The 18,873-nt window shown below is 38.6% G+C and overlaps 1 protein-coding gene across 2 annotated transcripts in view; it reads left to right on the top strand.

The window, feature by feature from the left end:
• Positions 1 to 18,873, top strand: part of DNAJC3 (DnaJ heat shock protein family (Hsp40) member C3) — a 28,717-nt gene that overhangs the window by 9,322 nt on the left and 522 nt on the right. For both annotated transcript variants that reach the window (XM_085215628.1, XM_010728681.3), the window contains 7 exons: positions 7,436 to 7,588; positions 9,029 to 9,210; positions 10,377 to 10,496; positions 11,726 to 11,831; positions 11,909 to 12,029; positions 17,052 to 17,184; positions 18,116 to 18,264. In XM_085215628.1, the coding sequence (XP_085071754.1) occupies positions 7,436 to 7,588; positions 9,029 to 9,210; positions 10,377 to 10,496; positions 11,726 to 11,831; positions 11,909 to 12,029; positions 17,052 to 17,184; positions 18,116 to 18,264 (964 nt within the window). The remainder of the gene's footprint in view (positions 1 to 7,435; positions 7,589 to 9,028; positions 9,211 to 10,376; positions 10,497 to 11,725; positions 11,832 to 11,908; positions 12,030 to 17,051; positions 17,185 to 18,115; positions 18,265 to 18,873) is intronic.

The raw sequence follows: 18,873 nt of genomic DNA, 5'->3' as shown, positions 1-18,873 counted from the left end.
TGCTACATGGAAATCTTTCTGGTGAGTCTGTAAGAGGAAAACAGAGCAGTTACAGTTCACACTTGTAGGGCAGCTTTGTAACTATTACGATAATGAATGTGCCAGGTGATGCTGGTGTTTGCAGTAAAGCTGCAGTAGCTTATCCTGAAAGTCATGTAGCAGTGGCTTCTGCTGCTGCTTGCTCAGTAAGGAGCAAGCATTTGGTCTACAGTTGCACGTCGAATTGCAGTGCAGCCCTGCTGTTTGCGCTGTGTGAGAATGTCATCCAGCTCTGATTAACTGAGGCCATAGTTGCTGCAACAGCATTTACATGATGTCAGTGTTGATTCTGAGTGTATGTATGCATCTTTTTGCAGTGACTCCTTTCTTGACTGTTGCTTAATAACGTGTATGGAAATGCTTTCCCAGTCAGCTGTGGAGTAACTTGCTTTTATCCAAATCAGCTGAAACTCCATACAGTCATAGCTGCTTTTCTTCAGTCGTGTAGTTTCCGTCCTCAGTTGGGCTTCAAGTCAGAAGTAGAACAGAGTTTCGTCTCAGTAGTTGACTTAGATTCCATATTGGTCCTAAAATCTTAGTTCCAGTTTCCTTGGTTCTCTGAACAATGTTGCTTATGTACTTCCTTAGTGATTCTGTCAAGTGGTATGTTTTGAAAGGAATATTTTGCTTGAACATACTGCATTCAACTGAAAAACATGATATTGAATTAATCCTTTATAAAAAAAAATAGGTTTATTTATTTGTTCAGTAGAGAAGATTACTTTGGAGTCAAGATGCAATAATATAAAATATTACTTTGAAGGACTAGGGAGATTTCTCTTGCTTTCTTCTAAGTCTTTCAGGTACACAGTCAGATTATTCTCTCAGTTCTTGTTCTGGCAACGTGCTTACTTCTCAGTATGAAAATGTTTAATCTTGAAGTGAGAAGAAATCAAAGCACAGTATTATGAAACATTAACACTCTGTTTCTCTGTGACACTAATTTATATATATGTGAGGAAGGGAGAGGTGGTGGAAGACTTTTTAGAGATTAAATGGTTTCAAAGTGATTTTCAGACTTGGACATCTAGACTCTCCAAACTGGTTACTAAAGCAATAGAAGAAAAGTAAACAGTAGTCACTAAGAAACTTTTGACTCATACTATTGTCAAGAACTGAAAAGGAGTAAGTAATTCATTGCTCAAAGTAAAACTTCCTTCTCTACTAGTGCAGATATGACCCAAAGAAGTGCCAGTGGGGTCTCAATAGCTTTTAGGCTAGAATTCAGTTTTGGTCTTGGATTCCTAAAACTGTACATCTCACATTTGAACTGAGTGTATAATCTCTGCTGCTTTTTGGCTGAGTAAATATTGGTAAGGGCCTAAATGGCTATCTAACCTTTCACTTTGACTGGATAGCTGCTAACTAGGGTACTCTCTAGGGTAAGTACGTAACACATCAGCAAATGTAGGTATCCAGATCGGCATCTAAATTGCAGTGAGATGTTGACTGTCCCACATTTGTCATGCATCTGTTCTAAGTCTGCAGTCACTGTAACTCAGTAGTCACGTAGCAGTCTGGTCATGTGATTGAGCCTGCAGAAGTTGAATATCTTGTAAAGATGGGGAGAAGGTGCTGTGCTTCAACATCTTAATATGAAGAAAAATCATCTGCTTTCTTTAGTATGGAGATTTTCAGGACATTGTGTAATGGGTGTGCTTCTGAGGACAAGATCTGCTTACTGAAATGATTAAGAAGGAGGTAAATGTGAGAGTTTTTCTTTTATGATTTTTTTTTTTCTCCCCTGGGAAAATTTTGTGGATGAGATGAGCTTTCTTGAGGTAAAGCCACTCATTTTGGTTGTATGCTCTTGGCTGACAGTAGATGTGTTAACACGTGTCATTTCGCTGATGGTGATTTGTTTTTTGGTTTAAGGCAGGGGATCAGCTCTTAAGATGTTCCCCCACCTTTGAGTTAGAGAAACCAGCTCAGCATTTGGAAAGTAAAGAGAGTGATTTTTATTTGGGCTACTCAAGGACAGACATGTAGGAGGAAGGCAGTTTCTACTTCCTTGTATGACACTTGAGTCACTGTTGCCAATATTGCTTTCCCTACATACCAAAAGCTGCGAGTGGTATAATATGAACTGCCTGTAAATGTTGTTTTCTCATAGCATATTCCCTCAGTCTGTCAAATCCCAATGGAAATACTGAAATATCAGTTTCCTTTCCTATCCTTCCTCCATTCTTTCTTAGAGTTGTGCTCCTTGAAAGGATTGTCTGAAGAGTTTAGCAGGTAAAGTTGTTCTCGAGGGAAATTCTTTCTACAGTTTTATAGTATATGGGAAAATTTTGTGAGGACCCTAAACCTCTTTAAAATTGTATTGTTACCAGATAGAGCAGTTCTTCTATTCAGATGCTTCTACCTCAAACAGTACTGGCTGTTTTAAGGGCATTTTTTGCATTGTGAAGGCAGGCAGTGGAAATGCCTGGGAAGGGTGGGAGCACTGCTTTCGTGTATGGAGCCTTTTGAGACCTCAGCTTTTGTGCCATTGTTTCACAGGTTGGTGTTGTTTTTGTTTTGTTTTGTTTCTCCCGCTTCTCCTCCCTGCATTTCCCTTTTGACTGAAGTTAATCGTTTTGGTTTTGGCTAGAGGAAGTGATTCAGCCTTATCACTTGATATGTTAAGCAAGACTGTTTATAGGAACTCTTTGTTTTTGCCGATGGGTGCACCAAGCTGACGAGGTTACAGCATGCACCAAGCAGCATTTTTTGCCTAGCAAGAGTCTTTAGAAAAGTAGCTTTTTCCTTCTAACTCAGTTGTCAGAATGGAAATTTAACATCTCGAGGTAATAAAACTGTTAATGGATGTCAACGGAATGGTCTCTTTCTTGTGTGCAGAGTGCTCAGGATGAAACAGAGATAAAGCATAAGTCCTTGAGTGAATTTATTTATTTTGAAGTTGTTGCTTACAGTGTATGAATAGTATTTATTTCTCCAATCTCAATTTTGGTTAAATGCTCCTATGCATTAATATCAAGTTCATTTGGTTCTGGTTAGTAGCTTCCAAATAATAGCTGTCAGTAGAGTGCATTTGGGAGTGCATCAATGCTCAAAACTAAGCCTGAAAAATTTATTTGTCTTCAAGCATGTGATTTTGAGTGAAAATAAAAGGAATAATTATATCCTCTGGTTGTCACATTCCTTTCAAATCCTCTTTTTATTTTTTTTTTTAGGACTGACTGATATTCACAGTTGCACTGTGCTGCAATAAATACTCCAAATTGAGATTTCCTAAGTACCTCTTCCAAGGGAGACAATTGCGTGAGCATTTAAAAGATGGAAACTGAAGTTTCCACTTGCAGCTCCACTAGATGTCAGCCAAAACCAAGTGGCTGAGTGTGGTATGTTTGCAGATGTTTGTTTTCTAATCTAGTGAAGGCTGTGGTTGCGGAACGCACTTTTTTTTTTTTTTTTTTTTTACTTCAGTCAGCATTTTGGATGTAGATGAAAGAGACCATCTTATGTCACTGTAAGTTACTAAATGCAAGTTTGCTTAGTATCCAGAGTTCTCTTAAACTTTACATTATGTTAGCTGTGTATGTTTCTCTCAGATTATATGATCATCTGTAGCTTCCTGGGTAAAAAGTAAAAGATGTAATTAAATACTTCCTTTTTTCTGTCTAGTATCATGGCTGTGTTATCTTATATGTCTTTCTGCCAGTGCAGAGCTTGCCTTTGTGTTCTGTTCTTGGGTGCATCGGTGTCTTGATCTCTAATAAGCTACAGACTTCTTGCAGCCCTCTCTTGGAACATTTAAGTTGAACAGGACCACGTGCCGTGTCCTACCACAACAATCCCGGGCAACACTGCAGGCCTGAGGCAGAGTGGATGGAAGAGTGCGTGAAAGAAATGGACCTGGGGGTGTTGGTTGATGCTCAGCTAAATATTAGAGCCAGCAATGTGTCCAGGTAGCAAGAAGACCAATGGAATCCTGGGTTGTATCAGAAGTAGTGCAGTCAGTAGGAGCAGGGGGTGGTAATCTTCGTGTAGTCAGCTCTGGTGAGATTGTGCCTTGAGTGTTCTGTTCACCGTTGGAGCCCCTTGCTACAAGAAGGACACTGAAGCCCAGGAGTGTGTTCAGAGAAGGGTAATGAAGCTGTGAGGGGTCTGGAGCATACATCTAATGGGAGCAGCTGAGGAATTGTTCAGTCTGGAGAAGAGGAGGCTCAGGGGAGACCTTATCTCTCTCTACAACTACCTGAAGGGAGGCTGTGATGAGGTGGGGGTTGGCCTCTTCTCCCTCATAACTAGAGACAGGACAAGAGGGAATGGCCTCAAGTTGCACCAGGGGAGGTTCAGGTTGGATATCTTCTCCGAAAGTGGTCAGGCACTGGAATGGTCTGCCAAGGGTGGTTGACTTAATGTCTCTGGCGATGTTCAAGAAATGATAGATGTTGTATTAAGGGATGTGGTTTAATGGGGAAATATTCGTGGTAGGTGGATGGTTGGACTGGGTGATCTTGGAGGTCTTTTCTAACCGTGGTGATCTGTGAACTTTCACAAGCCTCATCAATTTACTTTCATTATTGGTGTATTCACAAGCATGAAAAACAAGAAAAATGCAGAGTTTGAATTGAATTCCTGATATGTTTTTCTCCCCTGTTCTGGATACAGCATAATAGTATAGTGAAGTTTTGAGTCTTGCCTTTGAGATGAAGTGCTGTATATGCCAGCTTCCTTATGAGCAGTGGGGAGCTGGAAGATGCACGTGTAAATGCGTATAAAGCTCTGCTTTAAAATCACGTGGCTGATGCTTTTGTTCTGTTTAATCTTTCTCAGCTGGGTGGGGGGAAAGGAAGGGATGCCCTGGGATGATTCTCCACTTTATTGAGATTAGACAGTAAAATAACACAACACCTATAAGTGGTAAATCTGCAACAGAAAATTACTTACAATAACAAAACCATTCCCATATGCTGGCCTCTGTTTTCTCTAAAGAAATTATAATTTAGGGGTTGGTTTCACTTTTTGGTAGTGAATGAAAGCTGCTGTAACAGATGGCTAATGCTTGTTGCTGTAACTTAAACTGCAACTAAGCATTCTAATCCAAATGTAGTAACCATCAAAGACCAGCAAAGGATGCTGTGCTGAAAAGCAGCGGCTGTGTTCTGGAACATGTTCACCACTAGCAGTGTGCTTGCAGAGCATAGCTTAGGATGAGCGTGCAGAGAACTATTAGATCTGCCTTAGATGTGTATTAGCTCAGCTGAAGTGAGATTTCTTTAAACCTTACTCCTTTCTAGGAAGCCTTATGTGCTTAGTGCAAGCAGTTGGTCTGTCTCAGCTTTACCATTCCAAAGGAAAAGGATGAATAATTGAAATAGTATTTGTTATCAGTAGTAGTATGATAGTTTCCTGATCACTGGGCAGAAGGACAGAAGGAACTTGGAAAATAAACCAAAATTAGAATATCAAACAACTGTGTTTTATTTCCTGCTTTCCCTGGATGCTTAATGAAGAGACTTATTTTTGTTTTAATTAACATGACTGATGAAGACAACATATTAGTACACTAAGTAATTATTAAGAGCTGTGAGTGTATATTTTTGTCGTATGTAGAGCATTAAACTAAAGCTTTAAGCTTAACTTGAATGATAGCTTGAGAGGTTTTTGCCTTTGCTTTAACTGGACAGTTTGTACTACCTCGTATTATCCAGGATGCTTCACTTTAATGATCTCTAATACAGTTTGATTTGTCTGTATGATTGTAACATTGCTTTTCCTATTTTACTGGTGGTTTGGTCCAAATAATTTACAAAAAACATACAGTATGTCTAAGGAATGCAGTTGCCATAAGTTGACATGTATAAAGCTTATTTGTAGAAAAGAGTTCTTAATTTTTAAAAGAATAATGCTGAGAAATTGAGGGAGAAAAACTGGGTCAGTCATGGAACTGAAGAATTCAGAACTTAAAGGAGGTTTCTAATCTTTGAACTTTCAAAATCACAGATGTAGATATTTGCCTCTGTTGTATTCTCTTGTGCTGGGAGAGAATGAGGATGCATGCTGGTGAGGGTTTATAAGCAGAATTTCTTTTCTAACTAGGAGAAAAGCTTTTTGAAACGTGTATTAGGAGTCAACCTACAAAGAACAAAACTCTTTGATTGCCTTCCTCTGTTCTTGCAGAGAGACAAAGGGGTAAAGGAGTACTTTCAGGTCTAAGTACAACTTGATTTCTGCCAAAGTAAAATGAAACAACTTCATAAGGTACAGAAATACTTTGTATAGGGCATCTAAGACAGAGGTGAGACCTGGTCATGCTTCTCATGTTCCACTAAGGCTTTTCCCTTTCGTATACTTAAGTGTTAGAAGCAGGGGAATTCTGTTGAAGGAGTTCTGAGGACTAATGTTGAATTACATCAGAGACTTGAGCACGAAGTGTGAGCATTTGAATAACTTACTTTTCAGAAAAAAAGGAAGGGGCAACTTGAAGATCCAGGAGGAGAGGAAAAACTACAGGGTGACTTTGAGGCTATGGTAATTTCAGTTGACATTCTGTGTATAAAATACGAGGTAGTGCAAGTTTTGATTTAAAAACCAAAAAAAATCTGAAGTCCTACTGATTCACCCTCTCTAAAACTCTGGAAATCATAATGTTCAGCTGTAAGTGTGAAGCTACTGCCGTTGTCGAACTGTATTAATTTTATGTATTACTTCTGGCTTTGCAAGAGTATGGATGAGATTTTTCCTGGCCCTTATTTGTTGTTCCAGTTCCAGTAGTAGAGTTGCTATGAGAGCTGTTTGGTTTACTTCTTTGCAAGTACAAAGCTGCCTAAATAAATGAATGCAAGTAAAATGGTCGGAGGGAGGAAATCAGTCGTTATAGACAAAACCTCAGGCTTGTGTAAAACCACATATGAAGTGAAGTGCCTGAATTCCTAGCTGATCCTAGTAAGCCCTTCCCCAGCTGAAGACTTGCTGCTGTAACCACTCTTACTTGGAAAATCTAAGAACCACAGCCTCACAGTAATACTATCTGTGACATGTTGCAGTTGTTTCTATGTGTGTGCTTAGAGTGGGATATGTGGTTGTTACATGGATATACTTCCTACTGATGCTGAGGAATCTTGTATTTAATAACTGTCTGCAGTTGCTATTGAGAGGACCATGACTTCCTAAGGTTGATGGAAAGGAACTCTTGCTGTGTATTAATTTTTCCAAAGGTGAGCGATCAAGCCAGCGTGAGGGAAAGAATTAAGAATTTTTGAACTTCTTATGTCTTGTGTCAAAGCTTAAAATATCTGTCTCTCTGGAATTCAGAGTTGGAAACACTTCTGGTAGAATTTTAAAACTCTATTTGCACCTTTGATCAGTTCTCCATGTTATGATTATTAAAGGGACAAAGTGATTTTTTAGCAAGCGATTCAGTCTCTCTTCATATTAATGTTTTCAGCTCAAATCCAATCCCAGCAATAATGAGGAAAAAGAAGCCCAAACTCAGCTGACGAAATCTGATGAGCTTCAGCGCCTGTATTCACAAGCATTGTCTGCATACCAGCAAGAGGATTATGAAGCTGCAATTCCTCTTCTTGACGAAATCTTGGCAGTAAGTGTTATGTAAAATGGTGCTGTCCACTGGGATAGCAACCTGGTGCTGGGAATCAGCTTTAGCAGTGAGGTTGGACTCGGTGATCTCTATGTATCTCTTCCAAGCCATTTGATTCTGTGGTACAGTAAAAAGGAACTCCTGTCTGTGTATATTTTTGTTTAACTTTTTCACTGATGAGAAAATACATGATGCAATTGGCTTCACTTTGCTGAGCGCAGTGAGGCCATTCTGAAGTTGGAGAGCATAGACTACAACAGTATTTTAAAAAGATCATTGTAGTTATGGGTAAAGATATGGCTTCAATCAAATGTCTGTTGTGGGCAGCTGTCTCGATCATTCTCCATTTTTCTATAAGTCAGTATTCTTGAGGGAGCCAGGAGTGGTGGGGGAACTTGTTCTCTAAATAAGTTTTGCAAATGTAGGAGGTGTATGTGTTCTTCATCTAGATTCTCCGTTGTTGATAACACAGGCAATTTGTGCTGAATACAAACCTTGGTAAAGGGTAGTTTGTTACTAAGAAGTGAGTACTTCTCTTGTCTTGAGAAACAAAATAATAAAAGATGAGTAGCATCACAGAGTTGAAAACGTATATAGCTACCTGTATTCTCAGCCTTTTCCTTAGGATGTGTTTGTTGAATCCCACTCAATAAAAGTAGCCTGTTAGTCTATGTGGAGTATCTCAGTCTGTAGGCACCTGGTGTCATATAGAAATATATTAAATGACAGTTAACTGCTGTGATGTTTTACATGCACGTTAAAATCATTCATTTGGAGTTTACAACATGAGCTTTTGGTGAAGAAACTGCCCAAGTGTGGGAGTTCATTTGTGGGGAGAGAGCATAGAGAAGTAGAAAAGTGTTGTTCTCTAAAACCAGAGTTTATAAAGCAAATGATAACCCAGAAGAAATCCTGTAAAAGGAATTGCCTGTCATAATGTACTGTAAGTAATTATCTTTGTCCTTCTTTGACATGGTTAATTCTGTGTAAATCTTTAAAGTGAAGGTACTGAGGTCATGTCTTGCATAGCTGAAGTTTACCTACAAACCTCTTTCTAAAGGACAGCTGACAGCTTGATCTCTGCTATTCATTTACCTGCATTCTTTTGAGAAGTTGTAATAATTTATGATTCTGATATCCTTCCCTGGAGGCTCAGCAGACTGTCCCAGTTTAAGCAGGGCCAGTGGATTTAATTCATCTCCCTGCGTGAGCTAATTAAATCATTTAGAAAATTTTCAGGCCTTTGTTTTCTATTTGGGCAGGTGCGTCACAGCATCCACCAGGAAGCAGAGATGCTAATTTTATGCACTCTGCATGCAGCTTGAACTGTATGCTACTGCAGTTGGCAAAATGAAATTTAATGGGATTCTTCTTATGTTGGGGAGGAAAAGAAGTGAACTGTTACGGACCAAAGTCAAACTTTAATTTTCATTTCTCAAGGTTTGTGTCTGGGATGCAGACCTACGGGAACTTCGAGCTGAGTGTTATATAAAAGAAGGGGAGCCTAGCAAAGCAATTAGTGACTTGAAAGCTGCTGCCAAATTAAAGAGTGATAACACTGAAGCCTTCTATAAAATCAGCAGAATATACTATCAGCTGGGGGACCATGAATTATCACTCAGGTAATTTTATTGTTTGCTGTAATTGTGAGAACTGAAACAAGATGTAACGATGAAAGTCATGATGAACTCTGAAATAGCTACAATGTCTGGTTTTTGGATGGAACAGGAGCTCTGGTCTGGACCTGGTAAGGGAAGCTCCTTTCCAGAAGCTAAGAACTGTGAAGACTCTGTTTATTCTTGTCAGATCAACCATCAGTGCTTCCTAGCATCTAGTTTAGATGCCACAGATGTCAGAGTTGCTTACATTTTCTGCTGCTGTTGTCTTTTTCTGTCCTGGAAGAAAGTTTCTCTAAACTTGCTTTGTTGTAGGTTACTTTTAAATTATTTTCAATGAAAACAAAAATGTGTTCATGTGTCCTAGGGTGAGATTTGTATTTTCAGGAGTGGAAATGAAAGTTACTGGTTTAAAAATGGAGTTAATAAATACAAAAAAAATACAGGAGTATCCATGTATGAGGAGCAGCGGATCCAGAGCTGCCAGACTTTTGTTTACCCTTTCATTCCTGTTTAGTTGAAAGTATTGCCATACATTCTTAGTCAGTCCTGCAGGTAACTGCGCTTGCCTGAGCCACACTGTTAACATTATTCTCCTTGTGCTCAGCTGTAGAAATGGTATAATCTTTGTATATGAGTGGTTTCTGTGAAGCTCTTGATGCCAGATGCATTACTGGAAAAATACGTGATGTTTTTTCTTTTCTTTGCAGTCTATGACAGGGGCTGGTGGATAAAAAAAAAACTGTGCTTGATTAACGTTGATTAACAAATTGATTTTACAGCTGGTCAAAGATTTTTTTTTTTTGATATTCAACTTAGTAAATATCAAATAGCTGGCTTGTTTGCCTTAGAGGCCCCGTTTCCAGAATATATTTAATCTGGTGTATATAGCTTACTTCTGTGGTGATTTTTGTTTTTTTTTTTTGGTAGCTACTATTACTTAACCTAATGATCATGGGAAGCGTTGTTTTTGTCCTCTGAAATCCACAGTGGGCTTCCTCTCTTTAATAACCAGATCTTAAGCTTTGATAAATGCTTATTATAAATGATAATATATTTGAATGAAGGGAAAGATTGTGTGAAGAAATAAACTCTTGTTTGGACAGCTAATAAATGCTGCATAGTGTCTCCAGATTAAATTCCATAATATATTTCTTCTCTCCTGTGAAAAGTGAAGTCCGGGAGTGTCTGAAGCTTGACCAAGACCATAAGCAATGTTTTTCTCTTTATAAACAAGTAAAGAAACTCAATAAGCAGATTGAGTCAGCGGAGGAATTCATCAGAGAAGGCAGGTAAGTGTTCATTGTATTAAAAAAGGAAAAATGAGTGCTGAGGTGTCAACAGATTATCGACTGAGGAGCTGATTAAGTGTTGCTTTTTGCATCTGTTAGCTGAAGTGGATAACTGAGCACAGCTATCAAATTACAATCAAATTACATTGATTCATGTAGTCAATTCTGAATTCTTTTTGATGCCACTGTCTTCTCTTTGCATACTTTATGGAGCAGGTATTAAGGTGAAGGTAGGGATAAAATTTATCGACTCTCAGGTATTGTAAGACTTCATCTTTGGACTAAAAACACAGGTAATTCTGCAGTGCCTCAGTAGCTAAAGAGAAACTGGTTCATAGGCTTCTCTTATGTACCCTGTTCAGTTCTACTGTGTTGTTCTAGTTCATGCTTCATTTTGGTTTTACATGTTCCCAGGTGCACAACGTCCAACTGTAAGGAGCTCTAACAAGTGATTAAACATTTTCAGAGTGACTTTTTAAAAGGAAATACATCAGGAATGTGAGTCAGCACAACTGAGGACAGTTTCATTAACTCAGCAGTCCATTTGGACTCTTACTCTAGTCTTTTATTTGATCCAATATCAGCACATTTTGAGGGACTCTTCTGAGAGCTTGCATTCCTCATAGTTTGTGGCAGCCTATGAGTTCAATCACACATTTGTGTTTTTGGGTGAGAGTTTTAATGTTTTCTTATTAACGTGGAACTTGAATGTCTTTAAATCCTTACAGCAGAAATATGTTTTCCTTTGTGACTTGCTGAGAAGGTAGGGAGAAAACTTCTTGACTGAAGCTGGCATAAGTTGTTTGTTTGTTTGTTTTTTTGGAGGGGTGGTGGGGGAGAGTGAGGGAGTGGGAAGTTGTTGGTAGTACAGAAGGCAAATAGGACAGTGCTCACAGCAAGGCTCCAAACTTAGTCCATTTCAGACATCAGAGAGGAGGGTTTTCTTCTTTTCCACCACAAGTGCAGAGGCACGTATTGGACAGGAAACAAATCAGGATACTGTTGTTTGTGCACACTGAGGAATGGCAGTCATGGTCTTCTGCAGAAACCTCATGGTCACAGTGCCTGCTCTTGTTGAAGGGAATGAGAATATCTTAAAGTGGCTGAAATTTTTCTTCATAACGTTGCCTTACGTCACATTTTTAAGACCAGTGTAGCCAAATAATTTTAATAATTACAGCAGTCTTAATAGTATGAAATGTAGTAACTACTTATGCTTTATAAAACAGATACGAAGATGCTATCAGTAAATATGACTCTGTAATGAAAACTGAGCCAGATGTCCCAGTTTATGCTACTCGTGCCAAAGAAAGGATCTGTCACTGTTTATCAAAGGTAATTCTGCCTCACTTCTCTCTCCAAATTTCCTCAAAAACAAAAAGCATAACTCCACCCGTCTGTCTCGTTTTCAGAATCAGCAGGCTACAGAAGCCATCACAGTTTGTACACAAGTTCTGCAACTGGAACCAACCAATGTGAATGCTCTGAAAGACAGAGCAGAAGCTTATTTGCTAGAAGACCTTTATGAAGAAGGTACACTTGTATGCATTTTGTACATCTTTGCAGTCATTGTTTCAAAATTTTTTAACGTGCGCTTTGATTCTGCACTATGTTGTTTATCTTTAATCAGCACAGTTGTAGATGTAGGAAAATATGTGCTGTTAATTTTGTCTTGATTAGTACAAGTGGTATGCACTTGTTTTACTTAGAGTTGTCTTTCTACAATGAGCTTTGTTTGGGTTCTTTTGTGAGAGCATACAGCTTATTCAGACTCAAACATTTATTTGTTTCAACAGCATTGTTAAACAATTGCATTTCTAGATGAAAGATAACTATAATTAGGGTCACACAGACCCATTTTAGGAACTCCTGACAATGTTTTTAGGCAATAGCATGAAATGAGATTTTCCTGTACCCTACCTTGTACGTGCTCATCATAGAAGAAGATACTGGCCATTGTTTCACCACCATGGATCTCCTCAGTGCTGCCAAGAGCAGTAAGCTGGTTTTGCTTGAGGCTGCATTTTGTGTATGGGCTTTGCTTTCCATTGAGCTTGCAGACTGGCTGCCCTTACCATTGGGTTGTATGTAGAAACGTACCAAGAGAAATGCCTCCAAAAAGTTTTTTTTTTGACTGAATTTTCAGGTGTTCTGAGAAGGTAATGGGCTAACAGATGTTTTGAGGGATGTCCTTGGGATGCTTTGTTGGAAACTTGGCACGTTGTGGAGAACCAAATTGCATGAATCACCAGTGCAGTTGTTACTGGTATGCATATGCATTGTAAGAGAAGAGACTAGCTGTGTTAATGTAACTGCTGAAGAGGCAAAATGCCTCTTTATGTGTAGGAAAAGGTTCTTGCGGAGCCTTGCTGTGTTGGGATGGTGGAATTGTGCTGATATTGCTCTGATTAGAGGATCTCTCAGGGCTAGCTGTGAGGAAGCAACTATGTGGTGCTACGAACTGGATGAATGGTGAAGGTGTTGTCTACTGGTAGAAGCAAATGTCATGAGGAGATCCCAATTTACAGTTCTGCTTCTTTGTGTGGCCCAGGATGATGGAGTTGAATTTGAGTTCTCTGGATTTCCTTATAGCTTACAGAAAAGGTAACAGAAGTCAGCTGCCTCATCTGGACTTTCCCCCACTCTGTAGCAGGTGTCCTTGCTACTGAAAATTGCCTACATGAACAGCATTATCAGTAGCCATTTTCCAAGTGGCACTGGTTGCAAATGCCCTTTGAAATTTTCCCTTTCAAAGAGCACACAAGCTATGTGATGACTTTTTTTTTTTTTTTTCCCTGCACTCAACTCTGTGGATATTCTGTAGGCATTGAGACTAAAAATCACCTGTAGAACAGGGAAATGACAAGTGACAAATGTCTGCTGGGTTGTGCTGGATCCACTGGCTGTACTTCCTTCCTTTAAGACAACACCATATGAATGTTACTTGTTCCATATTCAACCCTGCAGAGGAGGGACTGAGTAATTGTCTCCATTATGTAATGTAGCATTAATGTAGCATCTTTTAGGGTACTACGTGTAATGTACTATATGAATATTCATAACGTAGCTTAGTAAGTCTCATTTCCATACAAAGCCACTCTTAAGAAGGAGACTTACACCACCTATCTGTTCTATCCTCCTGTGCTCATTCATGCAACAGTTTTTGAAGCCTCGGACTGCTTCAGTCAAATGTGATAGCAGAAGAGACTTGCAGGCTTTAAATCTGCTGGAAAACTAGTTCCATTCATTGTAATACTTACAAGTTTTCCTTTTCTGTATTCTGATGCTGAGTTATCAGCTGTACAACTGAACAAAAAAGCCCTTTCATTTTAAACATTGATGAGACAACTATTCTCATTAATGGTATGCTCAGATTTTTTTTGTCTTTTTGAGAAATTAATCACTGAGAGAAGGTATTGCTCACCTCTTGAAGTGAACTTCAAAAATGAAGTATGCTTTTTACTTCACTTTTTTAGGTCTCGTTGACTCAAGTACTTGAAAACAAAGTGTAATGAGGGCTGTACAGCTTCAAGTAGCTGTCATTATCAACTCTGTAGCTTTGTGCTTCAGAAGCTTGCCAGTCCTTCTCTGCTGATGCTGGCAAGCCTCCTTGCTCCTTATAAGAGAAGGTGGAATACAACAGCATTTCTGAAAATAACTGATGGCCTTTATGCAAAGGCATGGCTTAAAGTGAGAAAGCTTGTTTCCTGGGCTGGAGCACCCAGACTTGGACTGGACTGGCTCTTGGGGATCACCAAGCTCAAGTGGAACTATGCTCCTCCAAATCCATGTTGATTAGTGCATTTCTTCCCTTCCCTCTGCCCTTGACAGTAGTCAGATGGTTGCAGTTATGCTCCTCTTTCCAACAGTGCCTTCATAAACAGTTTAGTTCGTTAATGTTAATGTGCTTGAAGGTGTCTTCACTTATCCTTCACTTTTAACTGCTGTAAAATGATGGTTATTTCCTTTCTGCTTCAGGGAACAGTATGGAGTAATTAAAATCATAGTCTTATATTAAGGTAGTAGATTGATTCTCTTTCTTCCCTCAAGAAAATTTCAAGCTGTAAGCACCTACCTCCTGTTTAAGGACAGGAAATTTCAAAATACTTATAATTCAAAACTTTGAAGGAGATTATTGTTAAATGTTCAAGATGTACTTCAGAATGTATAGCTGTGTTCTGATTCCCATTAAATGGTTTTAATTACTTCATAATCATAAGGGATTCAGGGATTGTCTGTGAAGACAGATGTGTGATGAGTCCTTTTCTGGCTTACCCCATAAGCACAAGAGTCTGTCTGTGGAGTATCCAGCACACGTTTTTTTTTTTTTCTAAGAGGAAAAAACACACACTGCTCCAAAATTGCTCAGGAAGTTTTTCTCTCCTCTCCAAGAGACAGTCGCTGTTCCAAGAAGAGCATTGCTACTGCAGTTACTCCTCTAACAGATTTCACATGGACATACATTATCTACAGATACTCATGTTTGATGAGAAAATTAATTGTGCATATGGAATAATGGCTAGTCTTGGTTAGGCAAGATAAGGGAAGACAGCTGAGATGTTTAGAAATACAATGTAGTTGGTACTTCAAAGATTATGAAGACTCTTGTATTGAAAGCAGAGTGTTAGATTTGATTAAAATATTTAAATTGAAATGGATACTCAAAGCTGATTGTTCCCTTTGTGTTATGGGACCGGATGAAAGGAAGATAAGATGTTCTCTAAAGCAGCAGGCCAGTAAGAAGCAGTGATAATTCTTGTTAGCTCATGAGGTATTAGTGCTTTTAGAAGTAGTGACTGAGAGGAACTGATTAAATATCTCACTCAGCATGCCTTGAATGGGTAATAAGTCTCTTGGTTTTGTAGCAGCTTTTCTGCCATCAGAGAGTTATCATCCTGCTTCAAAAGCACCTGCTTGCAACTTTCACCCTGTAGATGGATGGAGTTCAGGTCTGAATGAGAAACAGTCCTGTGCTGCAGAATACCAGCAAAACTGGAGTCTTCCAGTGGAAAGGAAGTGCATAATGTAATTTCTGTGCTGCATCTCAGCAGCATGCATCACAACAAAACATACTTCTCATGTTCTTAATGTCTGCAACCTCTAAATAAGGGAGTCAGGTTTTAAAAAGAGAAAGCTAGTGTGTTTGTTGCAAACCATTGACCCTTAAGGAGCTCAGCTTCCAGCAGTAGAGCATGCTGTAGATGCTGTGGTGCTCAGCAGTGCTGAATGATCTGATCAACATTTGTTGGGATGATGTGATTGGATGTGAAGCAGATGAAGTACATTAGTGCTTAAAATTATTGAGATGGTAAAACAGCGTAATGAAATCTCTGCATTTGCATATATTTTTATCAGCTTCATCAGTATATATTAGGCACACATCAGCAAAGGCTCTCTTTTTTTCTTAATGAGTGGACAAATCATTAAAAAATCAGCATAAAGCAAAATATTTTGTTGAAGCAACAAATGTTTGGTGATATAAAAACGAATAGAAATTCCGTTTCTAATAACAGATGAAGTTATCGGGGCACTGGAAGTACTTGGAATTTTTTTCAATAACAAAACAAGATTGCAGTGATATCAGATGTCTGAGTAGTACGAATTCATTAGCACTTCCTGCTGTCTTGCTCAGAAACAGTGAAAAACAAATGTAACACCTGCTGAGAAATAGCAGCTGCTTGGAAATAATCTGATGCAAGTACTTTGTCTAACTTGAGAAACCTAGGAGACTTGGATCTGCAAATGAGACTTTGAGGTTTTTAACAGTGAAAGAAGAATAGCTTCATTAGAAGCTTCAACAGTAGCTTCTCTAGAGAAATGCTGATATCAAAGATTGGTGTTTTAAGCTTTCAGTTACCACTTTAAAATAATAATATGGTTTACATTAAAAAAAAATGAAAGAAATGAGGTCTTTGCGGAACTCAGAAATGCATTAAAACACCTCTCATGCTTTTGTTCCTGGCAAATGTAACTCTTGAAATAAAAGTGAGAGAGCCTGCCCCTTGGACGTGGGGGACAAAACACACAGAGCTTGAAGTATGGCTTAAAGTATGTCTGTAACAATATTCTTATATAGAGGTATTAAAAGAAAATAGTGAAATACAATTAGTGGTTATAATTGTGGTCCTTGTGTAGATGAACTTACTGTTAATCTGAAGTCTGATTAAGATCTGTATAATGCATCCCTCAATGTGTGAGACTACTGCTGTGCAGCTAGCTTTCCCATTTCTAGTCACTGAAACTCACTTCTTGATTTCAGTTACATCCCAAGCCTAGCAGCTGTTCATGTGTTCTCATATCTAGAGAGTGTTCTGACCAGCTGTTAATAACCTCTTCTCTCTTTCCCAAAAACATGGTGAAGCTAAAGAAAAAAAACTTACCTAAGTTATACATCAAGTGTCTTCTCTGTTGCCTAATTTAAAGAGTTGGCAAGTTTGGAATTCCGCTATTTATAAACTGCAGTAGCAAAACTTCAGTTTTGGAAAGTGATTGAGTTGTTTAAATCAAGGTTTGTGAAAAATTATGTAATCTGTTTCTTTCACTTTCTTTTTAAAGCTATTAAAGACTACGAAACGGCTCAAGCCAATAGTGAAAATGACCAACAGATTCGAGAGGGGCTGGAAAGAGCTCAGAGGATGTTGAAGCAATCACAGAAGAGAGATTACTATAAAATTTTAGGAGTAAAAAGGTGAGGTGTTAATATTTGAGGAGATGACGTTACATTTGATTATTAAACTAGCTTATATGGAGCTGGTGGTTTGCCTTTGTTCTGCTGCAACTTAGTTTTTGTCTTACTGCTTTCACTTCCCTGCTGTACTATATGAGCAGTGCTGAGTACTTCAGTAGCATTTGTTTAAAATTCTTCTAGAAAGAAAGGAAAGTAACTACCAATGGGCAAGAAGGAAATGAGTCCTTTGGCAAAAAATCCTTTGTACCTATGATCACGTATGTGGTGAATGAATTGGGAAGAAAATAAAGACTGGAAAGAATTACTGAAAGCAATAAGAAATAAAATTGTGGCAGATATTACAGTAGATTGGGAGAGTTTGAAAAGACTCAGTAAAAGAGGTATCTAAAATGTTTCTGCCACTAACCTAGGAAAAAACTAATGGCTCCTCTTTTTAATGACAACCAAACTAGTGTCCAGTTTCTACTCATGCTTTTTGTGGCTCACCTTACTGTAAATTCTTCAGACTGGGAACTTTACTGTGTATGAAAATTTACAATTGCACCTTTCCAAAAAGTAAATTTAGGATGGTAAAGGAAACTCAGAATCATAGAATCCTTCGGATTGAAAGGGACCTGTGGGATCATCTAGTTCCAAAATCCCTGCTATAGGCAGGGATGCTTCCCTCTAGACCAGATTGCTCACAGTCTCATCTAGCCTGGCCTTGAATGCTTCCAGAGAAAGGGAGAATGAATCTGTTTGAAGTTGCATTCTGCTACCTCTGTTCTTATATAAATCTACAGTTTCATATTCAGAAGACTAAGTAGCCTCTCATCATCTTCCCGATGCCTTTAATTACTGTTCCAGTGTTTAAAACAAACCCATAGATTCAGTATTGTGTTGTAGGATCAGTTAGAAGACTTCTAAATTACCTGTAATTTCATCTATCCAGAAATGCTAGAAAGCAAGAAATCATAAAAGCTTACAGAAAGCTGGCATCCCAGTGGCACCCTGACAACTTCCAGAGTGAGGAAGAAAAGAAGAAAGCAGAGAAAAAATTCATCGATATAGCAGCTGCTAAGGAAGTCCTTACTGACCCAGGTAATGATTGTTCTACACAGTGGCTTCACTTTTTCATTAATTTTTTTTATGGCAATGTAAAAATGCAGCAAGTGTAAGTTATAGCAAACATTACAGCTTCCCTTTTCTGTTCTCTCTTGACCATCTAGAGAAAGCAGTGTGCTCATACTTGCGTCCAGTCCACTGTGTGAAGATAAAATTCTGGAATTATTTATTGTGTTTTAGAGACTTTTGCTTAAAATGAACTAAAAGATGATTATTTCAAGTGTATCTTTTCCTGATGCAAGCTAAATTTAGTTCAAATCTGGCAGGTCCTGAGGGTGGAAAGAAGGTGGGGAATACAGTGACTCTGTGGTGTGGAGATCACAAGATCTGGTGCCCATCCTACCAAGAGATAAGCTCGGTGGGGTGGGCCATGAAATCTAAACAGTGTAATAGAAAATGAGGCAATGTGTAGTTATCTTAGCTCACTTTTCTCCTCCTTTTCTAAACAAGTAAAAAAAAAATTGCTCAACCAAAGCCATCCCTTAGGTTTCTGTCTTGAAACTCTTCCCTGTATGGTTACTGGAAAGAGAAGCACATAAAATGATGGATGTGTGAGACTCTTGTTTCATCTTCAGCTTTTCTAAG

This window comes from Meleagris gallopavo, chromosome 1 (assembly GCF_905368555.1).
Source record: "Meleagris gallopavo chromosome 1, MGAL_WU_HG_1.1, whole genome shotgun sequence".
In the NCBI taxonomy this organism is placed as follows: domain Eukaryota; kingdom Metazoa; phylum Chordata; class Aves; order Galliformes; family Phasianidae; genus Meleagris; species Meleagris gallopavo.
This window is presented reverse-complemented; position numbering and strand designations above follow the sequence as displayed.